Source organism: Meriones unguiculatus, chromosome 4, assembly GCF_030254825.1.
Source record: "Meriones unguiculatus strain TT.TT164.6M chromosome 4, Bangor_MerUng_6.1, whole genome shotgun sequence".
NCBI classification, from domain to species: Eukaryota; Metazoa; Chordata; class Mammalia; order Rodentia; family Muridae; genus Meriones; species Meriones unguiculatus.
The window spans coordinates 90,212,697-90,237,222 of NC_083352.1; the positions used below are offsets into that span (position 1 = coordinate 90,212,697).

At 44.9% G+C, this 24,526-nt stretch overlaps 1 protein-coding gene across 7 annotated transcripts in view; it reads right to left on the reverse strand.

The window, feature by feature from the left end:
• The window catches only part of Hectd4 (HECT domain E3 ubiquitin protein ligase 4), a 151,382-nt gene that overhangs the window by 52,614 nt on the left and 74,242 nt on the right, over positions 1-24,526 (reverse strand). For 4 of the 7 annotated variants that reach the window (XM_060382484.1, XM_060382483.1, XM_060382481.1 and 1 more), the window contains exons 18-40: positions 24,321-24,445; positions 23,573-23,726; positions 23,057-23,157; positions 21,510-21,708; positions 19,282-19,428; positions 18,217-18,321; positions 17,236-17,399; positions 16,475-16,708; positions 14,842-15,034; positions 14,585-14,689; positions 13,648-13,736; positions 13,150-13,325; positions 10,632-10,767; positions 10,374-10,515; positions 10,116-10,282; positions 7,855-8,001; positions 6,633-6,817; positions 5,912-6,065; positions 4,733-5,013; positions 4,350-4,539; positions 3,556-3,637; positions 2,113-2,315; positions 824-959 (exon numbers count right to left, since the gene is read on the reverse strand). In XM_060382484.1, the coding sequence (XP_060238467.1) occupies positions 824-959; positions 2,113-2,315; positions 3,556-3,637; positions 4,350-4,539; positions 4,733-5,013; positions 5,912-6,065; positions 6,633-6,817; positions 7,855-8,001; positions 10,116-10,282; positions 10,374-10,515; positions 10,632-10,767; positions 13,150-13,325; positions 13,648-13,736; positions 14,585-14,689; positions 14,842-15,034; positions 16,475-16,708; positions 17,236-17,399; positions 18,217-18,321; positions 19,282-19,428; positions 21,510-21,708; positions 23,057-23,157; positions 23,573-23,726; positions 24,321-24,445 (3,615 nt within the window). The remainder of the gene's footprint in view (positions 1-823; positions 960-2,112; positions 2,316-3,555; positions 3,638-4,349; positions 4,540-4,732; positions 5,014-5,911; positions 6,066-6,632; positions 6,818-7,854; positions 8,002-10,115; positions 10,283-10,373; positions 10,516-10,631; positions 10,768-13,149; positions 13,326-13,647; positions 13,737-14,584; positions 14,690-14,841; positions 15,035-16,474; positions 16,709-17,235; positions 17,400-18,216; positions 18,322-19,281; positions 19,429-21,509; positions 21,709-23,056; positions 23,158-23,572; positions 23,727-24,320; positions 24,446-24,526) is intronic. The other 3 variants (XM_021633173.2, XM_060382485.1, XM_021633171.2) reach the window with 1 other exon arrangement.

The window sequence follows — 24,526 nt, forward strand, 5'->3', positions numbered from 1 at the left end:
GGTTTGGTTTCCAGCAACCATCCGGTGGTTCACAACCATCTCTAACTCCAGTTTTAAGGGTCTGATGCCCTCATCTGACTTCCTTAAGTCAGGAGATGCATGTGGTATACATACACATATATGGGCAAAACACTCACACATAAGATAAAATTAAATAAATCTTAAAAAAAAAAAAAAGAGGCCAGTTATTGGGGAGTTAAAGCATTGGCTACGGAAATGGAATGACTAACAGGGCCCTGGGGCCCAGCTATCACAGGAACTCTGGATAGACAAAAACTAACAGGTGTGGCCAGTAACGTTCTACCTATAGGTACCCCTGTACGATCAGATAGAACTAGGACTCTACAAGCTCATAATATAGGAGAATTTAGCACTGTATTACAAGCCTACTATATCAAGCAGTCATTCACCTGAGGGAAAACCATCCCCACTGTCTGTATCTTCACACACTGGACTCTGGTTCAGGCAATTAGACTCTAGCTGTGATAGAGCAGTGCAAGGCAGAGCAGTGTGACCATACTGAGGCTGCTCTAAGACTGCGAGGACACTGAACATGGCTAATCAATCAAGAATACATGATGTAATAATGCCAGTACCAGTCTGATGCAAACAAAAAGAAACAAGGACTAAAGAAACAAGCCACTGTCTCCCTGACATATTGTCCTGACTGCTGCTTCAGAACCAGCAGGGGCAGGGGAGACTCCAGGAGTGTAGGTGTGTCTGACTAATTTGGGAACGCTCTCTCCTGGATGATCCTTGCTATGCATGACTATAATGCTGCTTCATTCTTGCTCCCTCAGCTGAGCAGCAGCCTCGTGCTAACCTTTTCTGCCGTTGTGGTCCATATTTGAGCAGCATTGGATTCAGGTGCCATTAATAGGCTATGAAGCAAGGCGATCACTTCTGCAGCCATGCTGTTTGCCACGTGCCCACTGATAAAGGGTCGCACAGGGTCAGTCCTGCAAGTGTGAACATGAAAAACATTCAATGATTAGTGATGCTTAAAAGTACAAAAAAGACCGGGCATGGTGGCTCAAGGCTTTTATCTCAGCACTGGGGAGGAAGAGGCAGGAGGATCTCTGAGTTCGAGGCCAGCCTGGTCTACCGAATGAGTTCCAGTCAAGCCAGGGCTACACAGAGAAACCTTGTCTCAGGAAAAAAAAAAAAAAAAAAGGGTGCAAAAAGGTGGTTTCAGAGTTAATGTAGAATGAAAAGATTTCCTGCTATACATGAAGGGCTGACAGATGACAGATTTTGATTAACAAATAACAAGCAAAGTCAACAGTAGGAAGAACCACTTCTTGATTTTGTCTGTGTGTGTGTTGGGGGGTGTATGTGAAGTGTCCTTTGTGCTATGATCTAAGTATCATTTGTCTCCCAAGAGTCCACAGTGATTAAAAGTATGGTCCCAGGATGGTGCTAATGGGAGGCAGTATAAGATATGGGAAGTTGGGAGGTCACTGGGGACTTGGCTTTGCAAGAGCTATTTGGAGCTAGGGCTCTATAAAACCCTGAATTTGGCTCCTCCAACTGTCCCTTTGCTCCTAAATGGATATGTAAACACTTGCCCATGCACAGGATCTGCATGATGTGACACGAACAAGAACTAGTTGGTATCAGTAACACGGCCCGGAGTCTCCAAAGAAAGCTAAGTAAGCCTCCTAACTTAGGAATGCTCACTAATGCTCTGCAACAATGGACCCCAAGTTTCTTACCTCAGGGATCAAAGAAAGTCAGTTACAGCTGCTCCTAACCTGCAGGTGCATACCACCATGAAAAGACCCTTTCGGGCAACACTCCCCTTGACTCCACTTCCCCAGGAAGAAAGTGGGGAAGGACGCACTATGTGCAAGGCAGCTCAATGACATCAGGAGGCTCCTTTAGCTGTCATGTGCACTTGGCTCCCACAGCAGCCTCAGCACTGCCTTTGTGGCTCTTCTCTGGAGCCGTCCCAGCAGCAGACTGGGAGCAGCCTCCACAACACTAAGGAGTGCTTGCTCCTTGGCATTTCCAGCAGGTTAAGGAATGGCACAGACTCAGACCCTACTTACAAAGCTTTCTGCAGTGTGGCTAGAAGAGCACCAGCAGGTGGGACCTCCCTGAAGGGCTTACCTGGCCAGTTCAGAGTTCCTTTCTCGGCACATGGAGGTTTGGGCAGTTTTCTTCTTGTCACCTGTGGACAGCCCGCTGACAGTCTCTGGATTAATGGATTCTACTGGTGGCCCGACACTGACAATGAGGCCTGACTGTGCCCACTTGGTTGCTTTCCGGAGGGCGGCTGAGGCCTCTTCTGTGATCACTTCACAGCAGCCACCCTGGGGGTTTGGGTTGAAGATACCTGCATTGCTCACTTCATTCTTCCCAGCTTATACTCTCTCAAATCTCTTCCCTATCACCAAATGATAAATGCCACAAACAACAGAAAACAAATACACAGTGCACAAATCTCGATAAACTCTGAATCCTCTAGATTTTGTCTTTGTAAATGGTGACTTTCGTGACTACATGGACCTCTACACACGCCTGACAATCTGCTTGATTGGTTTTGGACTTCTAGATGACTAGTACTTCATTTTTCAAGTGTGTTAATGTCTTTAGACATCCCTTATTTATAGATACACAGATTCTGTTCTGTTTGGTTTTCATGTAAAACTGAAAAACATGCTGTGGTCTCACTAGGTAGCCCTGGCTAGTCTGGACCTCTTTTGAGATCTGTCTGCATCTACCTCCTGAGTGCTGAGTATGAGGGTACACGCCCCCACTGTGTGTTTACTCCCTGGATCTTGAGATGTCTATTCACTCATGTTTAAAAAAATTGTTCATCACTGTTGCTTTCATTCCTTTAATAGTTGTCTCATGTATCCCAAGTTGGAAAGCCTTAAAATTTTGATCCTCCTGCCTCCTCCGCCTCTAGAGCACTGGGACTATGGGCATGTATAACCACTCACTTTTTACAAACTGCTGGGGGTCAAGCCCAGGGCTCAGTGCATCTAGGCAAGCATTTGAACAATGGAGTCACACTATCATCCCTGGTAACTCTCAAGTATTATTCTCTTAGCAGCCTTTCACCTCTTCAACTTCTTAACTATTTAAGACTATAAACCTTTCTTAAAACTTTGTAGCCCAAATGGATTCTCTTCCTAGGAATGTAACTCAGTACAGTGTTTACCAGCTATGCCTGAGGTTCTGGGTTCACTCACCAGCACTGCATAAACCAAGCATGGTGGCATAGGTCAGCACTGGGAAACCGGGGGAATAAGGTCACAATTTGAAAGTCATTCTTGGCTACTAAGTAAGTTTGAGCTGACATCTCATTTATCTTATTTATGTTGCTCAGGATAGTCTCAAATTGGGCTTCAGCTGGGACTACAGGCCATGCTACCATACCCAACTGAATGAAACAATTTCTTAAGAAACAACAAAAAAGCAGGACATGGTGGCACACGCCTTTAATCCCAGCACTCAGAGAGGCAGAGGCAGTCAAACCACTGTGAGTTCAAGGCCAGTTTCTTCTGGAAATGTGGCAAATGCTCTTCTGTCAGTTTTCTTGGTTACCTTGGTCATGTCTCGATCCATCTTCACAACTTTTTCCATGTTGGCACCAGTACCAAGTCGAAAGGGCCGTCCTTCTGAGCTACTGCAAAAAGGAAGGCAGAGAAACTGAGCCACTTTAGGGGAATGTGAGAAGGAGCATGTGTCATACCCAGTAACCAAATGATGTATAGGCCCTGTTTAGTGCTAAAACTCCTGTGTGTGTGTGTGTGTGTGTGTGTACAAACCATAGCATGCCTACAGACATCAGAGGACAATCTCTCCTTCCCTCAAGCAGGTCTAGAGATAAAGCTCATGTCATTAGGCTTAGTGGCAATGGTTTTTGTTTTTGTTTTTCCTCTGAGCCATCTTGCTAGATCTAAAGCTAGCTTTTAAAATCCATAGATTTTTTTTCCCTTTAAAAAAACTTTTCCACAATTATAATATTTTAGCACCCCAAACAAAGTTTATATTTTTTAAAAAATGGTATTTGTTTGTTTGTCTATGTATGTGCGTGCATTGGTGTTTTGCCTGCATGCATGTCTGGGTGAAGGTGTCGGGTCCCCTGGAACTGGAGTTACAGACAGTTGTAAGCTGGCATGTGGGTGCTGAGCCATCTCTCCAGCCTCACAAAGTCTGTTTTTAAGAATTCTGATAGGGGCTGGAGAGATGGCTCTAGAGGCCTAGGCCTGCAGTCAGGAGTGGTAGACACTGGTGTGTGCCTCGTTGGGTTGTGAAGAGGGCTCAGGCAATCACCACAGCAGGGTTAGCATGGTGCCTGTGACATGGGTGGTCTGGGGGCTTATCATTGCAGTCACCTCAGCAACGGCTGGAGGACTTCATGGGAGGACTGGTCTTCCCGCTTGTGTATAAATATGGAGAGCTTGCCATCCACTGCTTCACTCTCTTCTCCAGGATCTTTATCTCCTTTTAAGGAGTTCTTAGGACTAGTTTTTGTCAATGTGGTGTCAGGTTCAGAAGCAGTTGGAGAAAGAACCGTCTGACATCCTTAAAACAAAATCAAGGCCCATTCAGAAACACTGTAGCGCCATTTGTGGGGCTCCCCCATACATGAAAAACCCTTTCGAACCTCTTCTCTTTTCCCCTCCCCTCCCTCTTCCTTTATCACAGGTGCATCTGGGGCCTGGCCATAAGCAGAAACTGAGCTCCCAGCACCACCCCCTGTCCAGGCTCTCCTCACCTGGGACCACATAGTCTGCCAGCTTGGCTAAGAGCAGGGAGGCAATCTTGGAGGCAGGGTCACTGGGATCTTCCTGCTCACTGTTCAAGGAAGGGACGGAGTAGCTCCAGGGTGGGAGCTCCACATTCCCACAGTCCTCTACACTCATCAGTGGCAGAGCTGCCCGGCACAACTGAAGAATGATCAGCACCAGCTTTGGGGATGGACGCTGGTCCAGCAGTAGGGAGAGGAGCTTGGACACGCAGGCTGGCTGGCTCAAGATGGCTTTCCCTATGTGGCTCCTGCAAGAGGGGGAGGAAAAGGGCACTGTGCTGAAAAGGTCACCCACTGTCATCAGAAGCAAGAGTTCCCTAGGTGAAGCTGGCTGGACAAATAAGTGAGCTCAGACCTCAGGAGGAAGACATGGACTTGACACTATGTGTACAGGGGATGTGGTCTGGAGCAAACATTCATAAAACTAACCAATAACACCTGGAAAGGATGGCCTCCTCATCCTTTCTGATCTCTGGAGCCTATAGCTCATCTGTTCATGACGTTTCAAGAAGCAACAGGACCAGAAGTCCAAACTTGGAGCTTTGCAATTCCCCGCTCGTGCCTTCAGAATGTGTGTGCCAAAAGCAACAATGTCACACAGTGCTACAGCCCCCAACTAGGGTAACCTGTCATAGGCAAGCCTACTGAGTCAGCAAAAGCCAAAGAATACAAGACATGGGATTGTAGGGTAATTAAACCCACGGAGAATAACTCCTGTTTAGAGGTACAGTGCAAAAGAACTAAGTAATACCAGGCCCTGACTGATTCTGTGAGTGTGTGGTGCTGAGAATGAAACCCAGCTGGGGTCTGTGCACATCACACAGCACCCCCCCCCCCCACCAGCCTGGCCAATCCTCTATGTCACTCTGAGGTGGCTGACATTTGCAAGTGCACATGCCTGCAAGGCCAGTGGCTGGTGCCATCAAGTCATAAAGCATACAACAGGGTATTGTTCCTCTAGATAATCCTCACACTTTGAGTCTAAATACTTTCAATGACCTTATTCTTTAACATTTTTCTTGAAGCACCAGTGTGTAAAAAAGGTCTGGGAACTTAGAAATTCCAAAAAAACCAACATAAGCAAAAGTTATTTCAGCCACTGAAGGGAAAACAGACTGCTCTCCAGCTCTGTAGGGCCTACCATACCTGGAGAGGTCATTGAGAAGACTCAGGACATCCTGCAGGGCATCATTCCCAGCAGCCTGGTTGCCACAGCACTCAGTGGCTCGGGCAAGGTGGTTGGTGAGGAGACTGGACACCTGTCGGGCCAGGCCTGAGTGCACAGCCTCTGTGGAGCCACCTTCAGAGTTGAGGAAAAGAAGGAAAGAGTAATGAGGAGTACACCAGCTTGTAGGTATGGTGAATTCTCCTTCTTGGTCTCCCTGCACAGTGAGGCCTCCCCCTCAGTCTCCTTGCATTAGAGCATCCTTTGGACTCATTTTATCTTGTTCAATGTTCCCCTAACCAGTATCTACACATAAGCACTCAGTGCAGAGGAGAAGCCTTTTCATAAGAATGAAACATAGTTAATTCATAAATAATATAGGAATAACACCAATTTCTATATTCATTCGAGTTTCATTTCCTAAATCTTTTGAAAAGCCACAGCATGTCTTGAGCTTCCCATCAATTGTAGAACCTGAGCCTACAAATGCTGTCTTATCAGCTTTGCAGCCTATTTGCTCATATCCCCTCCCCCAGAAGCTTTGCTGGATCTCTAGCTCAGCTGTGTTCCATAGTATGTAGTAAGCACCCCAATGTGCCCTGGCTCCTGTCACACTATCATTATCTGTTCACCAATTTCCTCGGTCAGACCACAGTTCTTCTCCACCACCCACAGGGTTTAGAACAGAGTCGCAATACTCACCTTCCTCTTTCTCCCACTCCACACAGCGGTTGGCCAACACCTGGAAGGCAGCCCAGGCCATGGTGGCTACCTTCTGCTTCTTGGTCTGCTTCTCACTGGAGCTAGACTCAGTTTGACTGCTCAGACTGCAGAGTCGGTCCATGAGCTGTACAAGGCCACTACGGACCAGGCACTTCTCCTCACTCCTGGTGAGGGGCAGAGAGAAGAGGTGGACCACACTGAGCAGTCTTTGTGAAGGTTCAGGGTATTGAGCGGGCTGTGATATATTGGCAGCTTTGCTGTTGTTGTTAAGGGTGCCGCCATATCAATCACCCAGAATGCTTTTCCTGTTATGCTGATGTCCTTAAAGAAGGACATTCAGAAGCAGGTTTGTTCACACAGGATAGCAAGTCAGAAACTGTTGAGTATTCTTAATAACAGACAAAATAATAAATTGTTTTCAAAAAAATTATTCATGTGTTTTGTCTCCTTGCTTCTCTGTGCATCGTGTGTGTTTGGTGCTCTTGGAGGCCATGGAACTGGAGTTACAGAGAGCTGTGAGCCACCATGTGGGTACCTGGAACTGAGCCCAGGTACTCTGAAAGAGCAGCTAGTGCTCTTAACAACTGAGCACCCTGCTCCCAGCACTTGTCTCATTATAAGGGCATTCAAAGAATGAGTCCATGAATATTTAATAGCTCCAAGCTACTAATGAAGTGACCCAAAAAATAAAAGAATTGTGCCAAGACGACAAAAGATTCTTGCCAGATATGTCCTATCTTATATTTTTTTTTAAACCTCCAAATCTGTATAGTATAATATAATCCTAGTGGCAACATTTAGTCACATAGCAACTCAATTAAGGGACTTTAGATATCTGTCAGTAGAACAGAATCATTAGGAGGTATTAGATAACCAAAACCAAAAAATCCCAATTTTAAGATTTTATTTTTATTGTGTGCACTTGTGTATGTATTTGTGTCTAGTGTGATGTACACCACACGTTTGTGGATGTCTGCACACACAAGAAGAAGGTACTGGTTGAATCTCCTGGAGCTAGAAACTGAACTTATATCCTCCACAGCTGTAGTATGTGCCCTTAACTGCTGAAACATTTTTCTAGATCCCCCAAATCCAATTTTATAAATTAAAAAAAAACAAGATGAACAAGGCAAGTTGCGCTCTGCTTATCTGACCACATTGGGTCTAGTCTACACATGGCCAAGGGTGTGTCCGTACTCACCTGGTATAAGGTATGGTACACAGGAGTCCAATGCTGTTTGCACAAGCAATAGGGTAACGAGCACACAAGGACACCACTGAGGTCATGGTCTCACCAAAGGCTTCCTGCACCTGCTCCACCATTCCACCACAAGTGAGCTCTTCAATTCTATGAGACAAAACCAAGCTCAGGTTTCCTGAAGATGTCAGCCGATAGTGACTATAATGAGGGAAGCACATTTGCTCTTGCGAGAAGCCCAGTGACAAGAATACAGAGGTAAAGGCATCTTAGAGACCACCAAGCTCAGTGTCAAATGCTGCAGAACCACAGAAGACTGCTGGGAAGGATTCAAACAAGATGCTCCACACTTAAGAAAACCTCAGGCAATCTTGGCTTAGGGAACACTACACTGGGTTCTCTGCTGCAGTTCTAACAGCAAGGAACAGGCACTCATCTCCTCAATCTATTTGATAAGAAACCAGTTATCTGAGCCATGCCTGTCATATCCTGTGCTGCACTGAGGACTGGACATGTAGTTACACTAATGCAAGAGTGAAGGCCTAGAGATAGAAGCTAAGTGTCTCCACCAGGTCCATGCTCAAATTACTAACAAAGGATGGGAGCCCAGGTGACGAAAAATAATTCTTTCCCAATGTAAAAACACAACATGAGGCTGATTCTATTTTAATTTAATATTAACAGAGGGCTGAAATGATCAAGATTTATCTATAATGATTTATAACGTAATTATGTTTATAAAAACAAACACAAATAATGTTGCCTTCAAAAATAGGGAGCTGAGGGCAGGGCATAGTGAGGCACACCTGTAATCCCAGCACTCTGGGAAGCAGAGGCAGGTGGATCTCTGTGAGTTCGAGGCCAGCCTGGTCTACAAAATTAGTTGAGGACAGCCATGGCTACACAGAGAAACCCTGTCTTAAAAAACAAAGCAAATCAAAAAGGGTGTGATCCCTGGAAACCTCGACATGGTGGCATCTTCAACACGCACACTCCTCCAGAAACATGGGAGGCAGAGGCAGAACCAGCCGGAAGCTCACAGGTCAGCAAGCCTGGGGGACATACTGCAGTGAAAGAGGAAAGACAAGCACTGCCTCATAAAAATGTAATGAGAGAACCGCATCTCAAAATTCTCCTGACTGCCACACACCAGCAATGAGTAGTCTACCAAGGGAGCATGGGATTTCTGGTTTTCAACATGGGGTCTCTTCCACTGTGATGGCTGACAGCCAGAGAGGACCAACTATGGACGGAAATGAGACCTAATATCCTGTCTTTCAAGCCTCTGCCATTCTGCAGTTGTTTCTCAAGAAAAGCATGAGCTGTCCTGATTGACAGAAATTTCCCCAAACATCACTTAGCAGCCCACCGGGCCCCTGCTTGCTGGCCATACAGCATCAAAGAGCCCCAGAAGGCACAAGCCGCCAGTGTCTGCTCCAGTCTTTCATGTTCTTCTGAGGGCCACTGAACTGTAGCATGGAAACCTTCCCAAACATATGCCAAAGCCTTCTACTGAGTTAGGATCTATAATAATGTCTTTAGAACTGATCAAATAAAAAGTATCACTAATGTGTATAAAAGGATGCTGTCTGCATCACTGTAGTCAATGCAAAGAAGACAATGAATAATCCTATGTGTCCATGATTAGACATGAGTTCAGTGTAAAAACAAAAGTATAGTAGAGTTCTGAGCTGCTTTTAACAATGAAGAGGCAAATCCAAAAGGTTGGGTGAGAAGACAGTGCTTTCTAAGATGTACTGAGAACAACCATGATTCTAGGGGCAAAGTTGTAACACAAACTCATCTATGTGAAAACATTACATGTATATATACTTACACAGACAAAAAGACTCAAGAGCTGTTTATATATGTATATATATGGTTAGTTCAACAAACCCAAAAAAGACAGGGAGAATTCAGGACTGAAGGTATGAAAGAGACCTTCACCTTCTGTTGTGTATCCTGTGTTGTTTTTCAAAATCATACACCAACTATAAAAATATGTGAGGGCAGCTGGGCAGTTGCGGCACATACCTTTAATCCTAGCACTCTAGAGTCAGAGGTAGGTGGATCTCTGAGTTCCAGGCCAGCACGGTCTATAGACTGAGTTTTAGGACAGCCAGAGCTGCGTTTTAGGACAGACAGACAAACTGTCTCAAAAAAGCAAAATTAAAAAAAAATTTTGAGGAAAGTCACTATCAAATGCCACTGTGTCGTTTTGTCCATGGTGAATGTAACAGTGTGAACTAAAAGAAGCCACTGACCTGGGTCCTCCCTGAAGGACCATTGTCACTGGCCCCACCAGGTGTGTCACTCCACCGACTCGCACAGCAGCTGTCAGCAACTCCCGCATGTGCACCAGGGCCTGCTTCCGAGTGTTTCCCCGTCGCCACCTTGTCTGTGCAGCCAGAAGGAAGCTGCTGCTGGACACCTAAAATGCACAAGAGGGAGAATGCTGACTTCCACTGTCGTGCATGCTCTGTCAGGAGCCATTCACAAAAGGGCCACACATTGTGACCTACTGCTTGGTCAGGGTTGGTGCCAATGAAAGCAAACAGCTGGCCCAACAGGACGCTGTAAGTGGGCTTGTCCCTGCTGTCTTCAATGGCCAGTGACTGTAGGAGCGTGAAGGAGCTGCTTCGGTGACTGGTCACATGACGACGCCTACAACAAAACAGAATTGTAACAGATGAGCAAACAAGCACCATGCTTAGGGAGGCCATTCTGAAAACCATGTGCAACAATGCTTTGGGATCTGGCCCTGGCCAAAGACCATTTACCTCTGATTTGCTCTAGTAAATTCCAAGTCTTCGTTACCAATCATTTCCAGGTCAGAAGGAGCAGACATGCTTCGAAGGAAAACAGGCTGCCGGACAGCATGAGATGCTACCTTTGTTTCAGAAGCTGATTTGCATGCTGCAAGAAAAAGAAAAAGTGCTTAACACTTCTGCTGTCTGATCTGAATGGAGGAAAGCAACAACGGAAAGACCAGGATAAGGGCATCTTCACTTTACAAAAGGGTTTGGCCAGTGATCCAGCAAGCACAGCTTAGGGAAGAGAGTGAACAGTAATTTTAAAAACCTAAGTATGTGCTTAAACTTCATTTTAGCTTGAAAGTTTTATGTGTTTTAATTAAATTGGTTTTCCACAGAGAGGACAAAAACTCATTTTATAACTAACAGTGGTCACGTCACTGTACACGCTCTAAGGGGCAAGGCCTGCGGCTATAGCTCAGTGCTCCAGCAATGGCTTAGCATGCAAGAGGCCTGAGGTTCATTGTCCAAGACCGAAGAGAGAAAAAAGGCAAGAAGGCAAAACAGAAGTACCAATTCCTCTCTTTTTCTCTCTCTCTAGTACAGGGATTGAATTCATGGCCAACTATATGTTAATTAGGTAGGCAGGTACAAAATCACTGTGCTATATCTCTGTATCTCTCTGCAGGGTCTCATTGTTACCCAGACTGGCTTTTGTTTTGTAGCTACAGAATCTAAAACTTGGGATTTTTTTATCCCTCACCCTCCAAATTTCTTAATTAAAATGAACACAAAGTAATTTATTTCAGAGACTGCCTTTGACACTGTGTACTACTAGGAATATTAACCTGACTTTTGACATCTCTGCTTTCATAGAGTTGGTAGAGTAAATACTACATTTAATGACCACACCATTAAATCCTATCTTGAAAAACAAAAACAACAACAACAACAACAACAAAAAGAGTGGCTGGGTAGAGAGATCACATGGTTGAATTTTCTGTTAGATAGTCCACTAACCAAGAAAATGGTTGTTTTATTTTACTTTTTTAAAAGATTTATTTCAGCCAGGCGGTGTTGGCACACACCTTTAATCCCAACACTTGGGAGGCAAAGGCAGGAAGATCTTTGTGAGTTTGAGGCCAGCCTGGTCTACACAGTGAGTTCCAGCCAGGGCTGCACAGAGAAACCCTGTCTCAAAAAACAAAACAAAACAAAACAAAACAAAAGATTTATTTCATTCTTAAGTGTTTAAGTATGTGTGTATACATTAGCATGTCCCTACATATGAGTACCAATTTTCATGGAGGTCAAAGGAGAGTATCCAATCTCCTGAAGCTGCAGTTATAGGTGGGCATGAGCCTCCCAACATGGGTGCTTGGAACTGAACTGGGGTCTTCTGTAAGAACAGGAAGCACTCTTAACAACTGAGCCATCTCTCTAGTCCTATAGTTGTTTTATGGAAAGAAAAATGAGAAGAAAAAGAAGAAGCCAGGCACTGGTGATGCACACCTTTAATCCCAGCACTTGGAAGGCAGAGGTAGGTGGATCTCTATGAGTTTGAGGACAACCTGGCCTATAGAGCAGGTTCCAGGACAGCCAGGGCTACAAAAACAACAATAACGACACAAATGAGTGGCTGGAAAGATAGTTCACATTAAATAGCTCGCCATCCTCTCAGCCTCAGGTGGTGGAACAGAGAAGCCCAGAGCAAGCTGGCTAGAAAGAAATATTAGCCACACGGGTGAGCTCTGGGCTTCATCCAGAGACCCTGTCTCATGGATTAAGGTAAAAAAGCAGTTAAGGATAGTTCCCAATCTTAGGCCTGCACAGGTACAAACACACATACCTCCCTCACACACATATACATGAAAAGAAAAGAAAAAAAAAATCACTGAAATTAAATAAGTCACAATTATAGGGAAAAGTCATCACCTATCTTAAGAGTAGACAGCTTAACCCTAATATGATAACGATATCTCTTGGTGCTACCAGCCTGTTATCCCTGAGACTATGAGCCCCTGGAAAATGTCACCACCTACAGGGAATGACTGAGGTTTCCATTAAAAATAGACTTTTAATTAAACGAAGGAAGTTGTGGCCAGGAATGCATATAGTGGATCATGTTGGTAACTCACTGTTTTTCCTGGGAGACATATTTCTAGACTAAGAATTAAAATGTGATCTGGAAGAGGGGACTGGAGAGATGGCTCAGAAGTTAAGAGTACTTGCTGTTCTTCCAGAAGACCTGGACTTGGTTCCCAGCACCACATGGTGACTTACAACCATTTGTAACTCCAGTTCAAGGGGATCCAATGCCCACTTTGGCAACCAGATGCCCTAGGAGGAATCCTCAAGTCCAAAGGAGATCCAATCATGATGATTCCATAGGGATTGAAGTCTTAGAGACTAAGGAAAGTAAGGGGCAAGAAGGAAACTGTTTATGTTTCCATTTTGTTGTTCTAGGAAAACCCACCAGTGGATTGTTTAAAGATAGTTAGTGTCTATTTTAGGAACAAAGTCAGGCCAGAGCCTGGAGCAGTACCTGGTGTCTCTGCCGGTGTCCCTGAGATGCTCCTAGTGAGGCCTGACTGAGCGGCAATGGTGACATGCAGCAGCAACTCAGCTCGATTCATCAGACTCTTCACCAGTGTCTTTGTTTTGGCCAGAGGGTGGGAGGGCTTCTGAGTAAGAGAATTCACTTCTTGAAGGAACTTCTCCCTAAAGAGAGAGAGAGACTAGGGTGGGTTTAGTCGTTCTCCATCTCACCCCACACAGCCTCCAGAGACAAAGACAGGAGGTAAGCAGTGTCCTAGTGAACACAGCTCACCTGCCCCTCCTCTATCCAACAGGTTCTCTGCTTTTATTTCAAATGCCTGCGCTACCTTCTGAGAGTTCAAACCAAAGCTGCTGACTTACCAGGAAGCTTAACTCGGAGTATCTGGTGAATGCACAACAGTGAAACACCTAGCAGGGACTGGGCCTGCAGTTTCCTGAGCATCCAGGTGAGAAGTCAGCCTTGAGAGTGAGAATTGTCACTAACCTCAATGAGAGGACCATGTTTTCAAGATCATTTCCATCAAAGGAGACTTCCTTCATTGAACACAGAAGTTCTAGTTCTTTCATTTTGTTCTAAAGAAGGAAAAATCAAGAAAAGATGGTATGCATGACCTGCAAAAACCAAGTTCACTGTAAATTTGTTAGCAGAAACACATGTTGGGAACCAACCACCACCTTTGGTCTGTGCTTTCTGCTACTGTTAAAAGTGATCCCTGGGTTTGTTTTCATTTTTGTATTGCCAGAATTAAACCAGTGCCTCGGACATGCTCTGCCATTATGCTACAGCCTCAACATGACTCTTTAGATGTAGGATCTCAACTTGAAACACAGGTTGACATTGAACTCACAATCTTCCTGCCTTGACTTCCTAGAATTGTATAGATTTATGTGATAGTGTAAACACTAAAAAAAATTGCACGGTCTATTTTCTGGAGATTTCCAACTCAAACTGTAGTTTTAAATTTTTGCTTTGTTTTTAAGGATTGAAAATAAAATTTGGTAATAGTGGTAATTTCTTTCCCCTCTATTTCCTTTTTATTATTATGTGAGTGTAGGAGTGTATACAAGTGTGCCACAGTGCCTGTGTGAAAGTTCGAGGACATTTCCTTCTATCACATTGTTCCCATGGCTGAAACGCACGTTACTAGTCTTAGTGATAAGCACCTCACCCCACTGAAAATCTCACCAGCTTAATAATGGCAATTTCTTTTGCCTTTGTACAAAGCTATCAACGAGTTAAAAATCAATTACGTGTAGACTAACATGTCAATCTAGCTACTTTACTCTATCCTTTTAGAGCATGCTTATGGCACATAGTATACAAGGTTTCAGGAAGTTAACTCTACTTTCTTTCTCTGCACACGTGGTACCTCTGTTCTCTAAGATGCATACCCTCATGTTGACTCTCGAATTGCACTGACCTCATTGAAATGGTAATCATAAAAGAAAGGCATGCTGTTCTCCAGCTTCCCCTGCATGGCATCCTCAGCCTCACTCTGCCACTTCTGCTCCAGTTCAGCCACACTCTAGGGGGGTTGAAAACACAACATGTACACAGATGCAAGACAGAACAAGGGGAATAAGCTTGGAATTTGGCTAACAGCTATGGAACACTTCTCTAACTTGCCAGGAAAGAAGCTATTTTCAACAGGGCTTACACGCCTCCTTTTTCACTTACCTGCAGCTGTCTCTCCATAGCATTGAGCTTCTTAAAGGTCTCTCCCATAATTTTACACAGTAAGTCATATTCCTCAGCATGTTCTTCCTGATACTGGAAATTGATCAGGGACTGCAGTGCATCAACCAGGTTCAAGTGCTTAATAACACATGACACCACCATTTCCTCCATGACATCGGGCTGAATCACTTCTCTGTGGTGATAATGGAAACCAGACAGCTGTGTAAGCTTATCTTAGCAGCACCATATGCAACAGGCTGGAGATTGCAGGCTTTGATTCAAACACTAGTTCATCGTAACCGTTGGATTACACTGAGGGAGAGACGGTGGCACTACAGACAGTATGTGCTAGCAACCAGCTTAGTATATGAGCTGTTAAAACTGACACTGGCTAATGAAGCTGAAATCAAAGTTAAAGAAAAGTCCATTAGTAAGATTTGTATATTTTGAGCTAAAGTTGTATCACATCTCGAACAGGTCTAAAGCTCTGGGAGACGGCGGTTGGATACATAAAGTCTGAGCACCAGAGTCTATGGCAGCCACATAATAGCCATGACTGCAGCCTGTGCTGGGCACAGAGAGACATGACAGAACAGGTGCTCAGTGGACAGCCAGTCACACCAAATGGCAAGCTTTGTTCAGTAAGAACCTGCTTCAAGAGTGTGAGCTTGAGAGTGGTATAGCAGGACATCGCATGTCCCTTCCCTGGTCTCTGTGTTCTCAACCATGGGTGTGTGCATTTCCACATACATAAAATAGAAAACAGCTTCGACACCATTCACCTTGTGATACTGAGTCCACGTGCTACCGAGATGTAGTGTGTAGTGCATGTGGATACCAGGTTAAACAATGCTGTTTAACCCTAGAGGGTTCAGTTGGGAGTGGGGTTAGTTGCCAAGTCTAAGAGGCTGAGTTTGATCCCCAGGACACACGATGGAAGGAGAGAACCAACTCCTACAAGTTGTCCTCAGACCTCCACACACGTGCCCTAGTGTGCAGATGAACCCTTCCCACAAAAAAAATAATAAAAAAGTATTTGTTTCATTTAAAGTTTCATCTACTCTTCAGAATTTTCTCTGAAATGAGTAATTTTGCCCCTTTGAAAAGGACTTTAAGTAAGAAGAGCATAAGCTTGTGTGTGATTCTAAGACTTCAAGTAAAGATGTTCCTAGACTATGTGGAAGTTGAAAGTAAATGTTGAGGTCAAACTATCAGAAAAAAAAATCTAGAACTTGCCAAGTTTTACCATGGATTGGAATCCCATGGGAAGCTTGTTTGGACATGGCTAGCAGCCCTGCCCTCAGACTATCAGTTTCAACAAGTGTGAAGTGGGGCTGCACAACAGCGTTCCCAGGGGCTGCTTGGCTGTGACTGGAGAGTCACACAATGAGAACCACTGGCTAGAATGCTACCTGGCAGACTCACCTAAATACTTGGCTCATGTCCATTAAGTAAACATGATATTTTCACAGAATTGAACCAATGTTTTTAGTTGTAGGGACTCAAACCCCAGAGGCTTGTAAGAGGAAAACATTCTTCCACTGAGTTACACCCCAATCCCAAGTAAACTTAAAGCTCAAGGTTCACTTGCTAGACATAAAATAAAAATGGCTGCCCTACTGTCTGAACATACTTTATACTTGGTCTAAACTGAGGTCGTGCACGCCCCGAAATTTCCCTGAGCTTTATCATGATTCCTGGAGGCAGCCTGATTCGAGGCAGGTCAAAGTAGTTCCCAACAGGAGGCACGAGGACATCCGAGGGGTAGGTGAATTCTCTGTCTTCTTCTATGGTCAGTGGCAGTGGAGAGGGACTCGGAGTAAGGGCAGGGGAGATAACACCATTGGCCTCCACCTGCCATTGGCACCTGGGGAGAGAGAGAAAGGACGTTCTTCACTTCTTCATAACTGAGATTGCTGGAAAGCTACTTGATCAGTTGCAGCTACAACAGACACATGAAAGTTCACGTGATGTGTTCAGTCTGTATTCAGCAAACTTCCATAGCATTGTGTAGAGTAATCTTGGGAATCTATCTCCTCCCCAACATGTTATTAGGAAACCATGGGGCTTCATAGTAAAACTTGAAAGCATTATGTGGTTACTATCTGCCACCCCATTATGTCTGATTTGCTCATCATACATTTACCCTCCCCTTAGGAATCCTTCAACTGTACAGTGTTTGAACTAGAGTTCCAAGATGTTAATAAAAAGTTAGCAAGGTAAGGCTGAGAAGGCAGGAGGTGTCATTTTCATCTCATTTCCAAGAAACTTAGACACCAATGAGATGGTTGGGTAGTGGCACAATTAGCTGGGAAATGCACTGAGCACAGTTTTCCACACGAAGTCCTATTACTGTTTGTGGGCAGAACTAGCTCCATGAAGACCTTATGTTACCTTTGTAAAAGTTTGGACCGCAACAGCTCCTGACAAGCTTCCTCTTCTTTGGTAATTTCTGGTCCGTTATACAGGATTCTTAACATGGAACAAGCTAACACAGACAGACCTAAGGCCAGGTCTACCAGGAAGGGCAAGCCTCCTGAGACATCCTCCGAGGACTCCTACAATGCAGACAGGGGCAAACCACACGCAAGGGTCAGCACGGGCAGAGCACTGCAAGCTGCGCTGTACCACACTGGACCATCCCCACTGGGTTTCACAGAGCAGCACCAAGTGCAGCTGTTATGGGAATTCCTGTTATCAGGAATAGAAGGTGGCACTGGAATGACCCTGAATGAGGTCTCAAAAGAGTTCTGGGGAAAGAACATCTAGTCAGACTTCATATCAGAAAAAGCACGAATCATGTGCAGGAAGCCATGTGTTTGCTCTCGGCTCTATTAGTCGAGTGCAGACCTTTATTCCATCAGCAGCTGCACTCAAGTTACCTGCACACCTCCTGGGTAGCAGCCATTTTGCTTGATAAACAGAGGACAAACAGAGACCCCTGCCTCACAAGGTGCACATGCTAGCCTATGGCTCTGCCCCAAAGGCTCTGGGCTGGGTTAAGCTCAAACAAACTCCAAGTCCACAGTACAACCCAAGAGGGAGGCCAGCTCCTGACTCAGAATCCAAGTGCTTATGTCAATCGAGTGTCCCAGCTGCCTTTGCCCTGAGGGAGCATGCTAAAGTCAGGCCACCTCTCCAGGACTCACAGAGTCCTACCACAGCAGGTTCCTGTGCTGCTGAGCTCATTTTAAGTTCCAGCTCTTTTCATTCCACAAAGTAACCACTCACTCCTGCTAGGTTCCTACTTGCTGATGGAAAGATAGATGAAAGAGTGGCTCATATTTTGCCCAGTTTCCAAGGCAAATATGATCTATGTCACCATGGCACACAGGAGAAAGTTCACTCTGCCCAGAGCAGAGTTAGGTTCAGTACCTGAGCGCGAACTGTGCAAGCAAAGCCCCACATAGCTTTGTCAGGAGTGTTGTGTTCACGGCCACTTCTCATTTCAAAGGAGAAGGTGACAGTATCGCCTTCAACCTTAAGATTTAAGGGGGGAGGGGAAATGAACTTTAAAAAAAAAAAAGACAAACAATTTCCAAAAGAGCAATGTATTTCAGAGATTGATTTTTTTATTTTTGTTTTTGAGATAAGGTCTCATGCTGAATTCATGATCCTCCTGTCTCAGCCTCTAGAGTAGTGGATTACAAGAGTTTACAACCAAATCTCTCACTTAGAGATTTATATTTTTGTTGTTTTCGTTTTTGAGAGGGGCCTCTCTGTGCAGCCCTGGCTGGCCTATTGCTCACAGAGATCCACCCGCACTCTGTTCTGTCCCTCCCCTCACCTTTTCCCAACCTCACAAGTGTCCATGAAGAGGCAAAGAGGAGCAGCTCTAGAGTCACCTCAGCCACAAATCCCAGGCAGACTACTGTCACTGGCTAATTAAGGTGAGTACATTGTGTGTGCAACATATGGGCTCAGGAAACATATTGCGCATATTTGGGGTCGGTGGCTTCTGATCCCTGTTTGTGCTCTGGGTGCGCACTGGTGAGTACCTCAAAGACCCATAATAAAGCAAGATCCTAGTCATATGAATTTGAAGACTGATCATTATTTTTCTTCAAAGGCCAAAGTCACTTGAAAACATTAACTCAAAACGTTTAAACTGCAGTGCTCTGTGGTCAATGTTCAGAGCAGGACCCTAGGAGAACCAGCTGTCTCAACCCAAAGGGAAGAAATAACTATGATAAACACTGGCTATGAAGAACCCTGTGAATGAATTCAAGCTCTAGCATGGACAGGGTCTGATGTATTACAAGCAAAAGGAGGGTAATTCTGAATAGAAGTGGGAAGGCAATAGGCTTAGCAATGTGGCCCCACCGTAACTAAGACAAGTCCCCATGGCAAATGCTTTCTGGGGTTAGTTAGTCCTTGGGCCCATAAAGAACCTACGGGCAGCTTTCTTTTCTAGAAAGAGGTTGTGACTTGATACCATACCTTCACCAAGTCCTTCGGCCAACCAGTTCCTAAGACACTACGGCTGCCATATCCCAGAGTGTTGCCTCCATACTCAGCAACCTTCCTACTGTTTGTGTTAGGCCCCGCGTATATCACCAACTTCAAAACAGAAAATAGACCGTTAGACTGTAAAAGAAAAACAAAAACAACATCTACAAATAAAGAGGCTGCAGAAAATATTTGTAAAAAAACCACATTTATAACCAGACACTGGTGTCATTCATTATAACATAACTAATAGATCCATATATTTAAGGTCTAACTGATAGAAGTTTAAAGGCAATCAGCTATTGGTATTTATAAGACAATCAAAGAAAAATAATGATTAACATTATTAACAGGCATATTTCTTATATTTTCAAATCTCTACTGACACAGAGACATAAAGGTTTAAATAATTACACTCAGATATTGTGTGTGTGCATTTCTCAAATAGCTATTTTTCATCCTAGTTATCTGAACTCATTAACAACAGCTACAGTTTAGCCCCTAAATTCCTCCCCAAAATTAGTGAAGCTATTATAGGCAGATTCTAATACTTAAAACAAAATAAAAGCACCAAAAAAAAAAAAAAAATCAGTGAATAAATGAGGATTAAAAATGCAACAAAGTGAGAACAAGCCACACAATCTTGAAACATTGCTTAATGCATAAAAAGAAATGGCATAAGTACAGGCCAGGAAGGTGGCTACTGCTTGTCGGGACAATTTTGATCTGTTAGTACTATTCTCCCATCACCCATTTATATCTAAGTGGCTGATTTGGTTATTATTCAAGTTTTGTTTACATAGTATGTGTGCATGGTAGCATGCATGCTACAGTCTGTGTGGGAAGGTCAGAGGACAGAAGTTAGTTCTGTGAAGTTAGTTCTCTCCTTCTTCCTTTATATGGGAGACCCATGTGAGGTCATCAGACTTGTGCTTCACGAGGCTTACCTAGTCAGCCATCTGGCCCTCACTGGCTGCTTTTCTAATATAAGAGAGTAACAGCGCACTTGGTATCCAAGTCCACCCAGAGGAAGCAGAGCTCTGCCTTCCGGAGCCAGAAAGCGAGGGCTACGGTGCACTGACACACCTAGCAGCTAGGCGAGGGCGTGAAAACTGCATCTTTAACCCTGGATGCTTATCAGCTTGGGAGCTCCTTCCCTTTTAGACCACTTGCTGACACCAGCCAGGGACCATGGGCAAAGCAAACATCCTTTGTCTATGTGGGAAGCCTCCTTGTGCATCGTAATTCTAATATATAGGGCAGGCACAACTCGGTATACACCAGAAGATGCCAATTTTTTATAAGAAAAACAAAATGATGCCAACTAAAGGGGTAATGCCTGCTTGCACACGGGGCACTGCAGAAACTGCACCTGAACTGAGGGGGCCAGGAAAGCTGGAGCCAGGCGGATGAGTTTTGAGGACATGTTTTCAACTTCTGAATAGATCCGAGTGAGACTCTTGACTCTCCTAAAATCTAACAGGAAAAGGATCTGACACCTGGTCATGTGTCTCACCTTCTCAAAGCAGGTGTGGCTAAGGTCTTTATCTTTAACCTAAAAGCCTCCCTTGATGGAGGGTGTGTCCTTACCCTGCATACAAGGGACAGAAATGACATGTAGCTGACCAGCAACAGAGGACAGCATGTACAGTGCTAGTGTGTGTTCTTTCCTTAGCCTTTCTTCATGAATCTAATGTGGTTGTTTACAATTCAACAGCAACAACAACAACAAGAAAACCCTGACTTTTCTGAATGACCATTAGCCACGAGGGAAACTGTTCTTCCTCAAAATCTATGTAGGTGCCTGAGACAACAGCAAAGAAGAAAAAGCAAGCCAGACTCAGGCATATCTGAACCCTTTTGAAAGCCACCTTCTTCCACTTCCACCACTTCCCAAGAGCGGGGCAGTGAGACCTTTCCAGGTGAACAGCCATCACACACCTGCACGACTCTCAAGAGGGAAGGCAGAAAGCAGCAGAGTCACAGGAAGCCCTCTGTCCAGGACCTGACTGAACTCATGGACATGCAGACATAGTATCTACGCGCCTACTGCTGTGAGACATACTTCTACTCCCTCAGTCACTACCCCCCAAAGTATTCCCTGAGGGGATTCTCCTGAGAAGAACCTAGGGCAGAAATTAGTCAGAAATGGCAGCCAGTGCAAAGAAAAATAAGAAGCAGCTGGGTAGAGGTGGCAGTGACAACTGGTTCCTGCTTACTTTGTCATAGTCGTATTGTGACGAACATCGGCTATCAAATCGTAGATACAGGCAGCGAGCTCCTGGGATATGAACAGTCTCTTTAAACTTATAGTTATCTCTGACAGGATGTACTGTTTCCACAGTCTTCCCAGCAGCCCACGGGGCAGGGATCTTTAAGCCAGTGAGAAAGCCTGGCTCTTCCTTTTCTTCTAGCATTCTAAAACCAGAAAAAGAGAAGTGGTGCAGCTTAAAAGGAAAACAAAAAACAAAAACAAACTTGATATGCAGAACACAAGTGAAGAAACTGTTCATAAAGTTCCCCCCAAACACAGTATGACAAGACTCTACCATGTCTGTACTGCGCAGCAATGGAAAGCGTTTGAAAATGCTCTGTATTCATGTTTTGATTTTCCTGTTAATAGGTGCTACATTACTTCTCACACATGAGCCTAGAGCATCACACATGCATTTACTACTCCTTCAAGGGGATGAGCAACTAGTGCCCAGTCAGGCCTCACTGATGGCCATCAAAGTTACTAGGGTGGGGCTTAAGGCTGGCTGCCTTCCTGACCCCACAGTCAGTGTCCACGATTTCCCAGTTCTTTCCAGTGCACTTTCACTCAGGAGAGGCAACTCTGTGAAATCCCCTTCTCCATCCTCACTAAGCTTACAAGAAATCGACCCTGAAGATGTAGGACACAAACTTAATATCTAAACTTGACTCCATGAAGTTGCTTCCTTTGCCTTGGCTTTGCTGCAGAGCTGTCCTGATGCCAGCCACTCACTGTTATATAAAAAGATAGGTCCAGCACTGGGGAAGCACATGCTAGACAGTCAGAGTTCAAGGACAGCCTGAGGTACACAGTGAGTTTGTACACAGGGAAGCTTCTGCCCTGTAGTCTCATTTCTGTGAGAGGCCAGAATGGGAGGATCACTTGAACCCTCACCTCCTTAAAAACAAGCACGCTGGGAGGGTCTGGAGAGGTGGCTCACAAGTTAAGAGCACTAGCTGTTCTTCCAAAGGTCCTGAGTTCAATTTCCAGCAACCACATGGTGGCTCACAACCATCTGTAATGAGATCTGGTGCCCTCTTCTGGCGTGCAGACACACATACAGGCAGAGTACCGTTAATATATTAATAACAACAAGCAAGCTGAGCATGGTGGTGCACACCTTCAAACCCTGTACTCAGAAGGCAGAGGGAGGCAGATCTCTGTCCAATCTGTCTGCATAGTGAGTTTCAGGCCATGCAAGACTATATAGTGAGACCCTGTCTAAAAACCCTGACAACTACAATGGAAACCACCAAAACCACACACACTCAAAAGAACAAAATAAATCTACCAAAGTCAGTATTTCTTGCATACCTACTATTATAAGAGTTTCAAGTCAGTTTTGAACATCTCCCTTTGCAGAGGGGAATACCATCTAAAACAATCCTATAGCTTGCTGGCAAATTCTGAACTATTTTCTTTCCCAGTTAGCTAATCCTAGCTAAAAGTCATTGTCATAAGAAGTACAAGGCATTCATCAGAAGAAAACAAGGAGCCTCGTGCACGTGTTACCTTTCATCAGGGAACAGCCTGCACTTCTGGTCTGAGGTGCCACATGGGGAACAGCCCACCTCGGCAAAAACCGGACACTGGGTTTTGAGCAGCAAGGCCGTCTGAAACACAAACCATCTGTGTGACTTTACCACCAGGCCTTGCATCCTCACATCCTTGCAGCCTCCTTCTCCCAGAAGTACCCACTAGTGAGGCTACCTCCCTTCTCCCCCCTGCACTTTACTCTCAGCTGGCGAGGACTCCGGGCACTGGCTGTAAGTAAAGTAGGCTGTCGATGCTGCACATTAGCATTTTTACATTAGGCCAGCCATCAACACTTGCTAGACCACAGCCAGTCATGAAGTCACACAAATACAAAATCTGTTCCCTTAACACTTTTTTTTTTTTTTTTTGTGACCTGAAGGTCTTCTTGGTTCCTGTGAAGAACTGGCTGTGTTTACAGTGCCCTCTGGGGCACAGTGAGCTGTGCAGGGAGCAGGTCAACAGGGTGTGTGTGTGTGTGGTACAGGGGCCCACCTGGCTGGTGTAGAGCACCAGTTGCACAAGCTGAGGCATCAGGGCATCGGCCATGGTCAGGGTCTGCAGATTGGGGTGCATCAGGGAGGTCAGCAACACTGGGAGTAGGTGACCAAGCATGGTAGCCTTGGTAACTTGCTCCAAGCCTTTTAATCTGTAAGTTCACAAAAATACACATTCTAAGCAAGTTTATGCATGAAGAGCCACCATCATGTCTGGTGCATGGCCAATTCTCTCAAACATTATAAACTAGTCAATCCCATCCACCTCTGAACCCCAGCACTGATGAAGAAGGGAGGAAGGACTTTCAGTTCAGGCATGCATTTCCAGACCCTCCCAGCACTTTATCAACAGGTGCTGAAACGCTCTGACTTCTCTAAGAACTTAGAGCCCACCAGGAATCTGGGCTGTTGGCTGTGTGCTCTGTTGAGAACCTGAAAGGAGGGACAAATGGCTACACAGGAGATTTGCCAGATCACAGTGGAGGATCTCCACTCCTGGAGTAGCAACTGAGGTTCATGTGTGCCACAGAAACAGGCAGATTTGTTTCAATAATTTTTAACAGCAGCAAAATATACCTAAACTAATTTACCATCCTAACCACTTTGAAGCATGCCTTTCAGGGTTAGAATAATGTACAAACATTATCACTGCCCACCTCTTTAACTCTATTTATCCTGTAAAACCCAAACTCTACACCTGTCTGGAAATAACTCCCTTCCTCTAGCCTCAGTAACTACTTCCATACCTCTGCTCTCGATCAGGCACATCACTGTTTATCAGGGCAGTGGTGACCTGCTGCAGCATTTCCAGTACTTCATCACATCCAGTCAGGATCTGGGTGGCAAGAGCCAAAATACTGGCCTTTAACTCCTAGGCAGAAGAGACCCTAAGATTAGTCTCCAGCCTTGTGATGAACAACGCACACCCTCAATGACAACATGACACAATCCA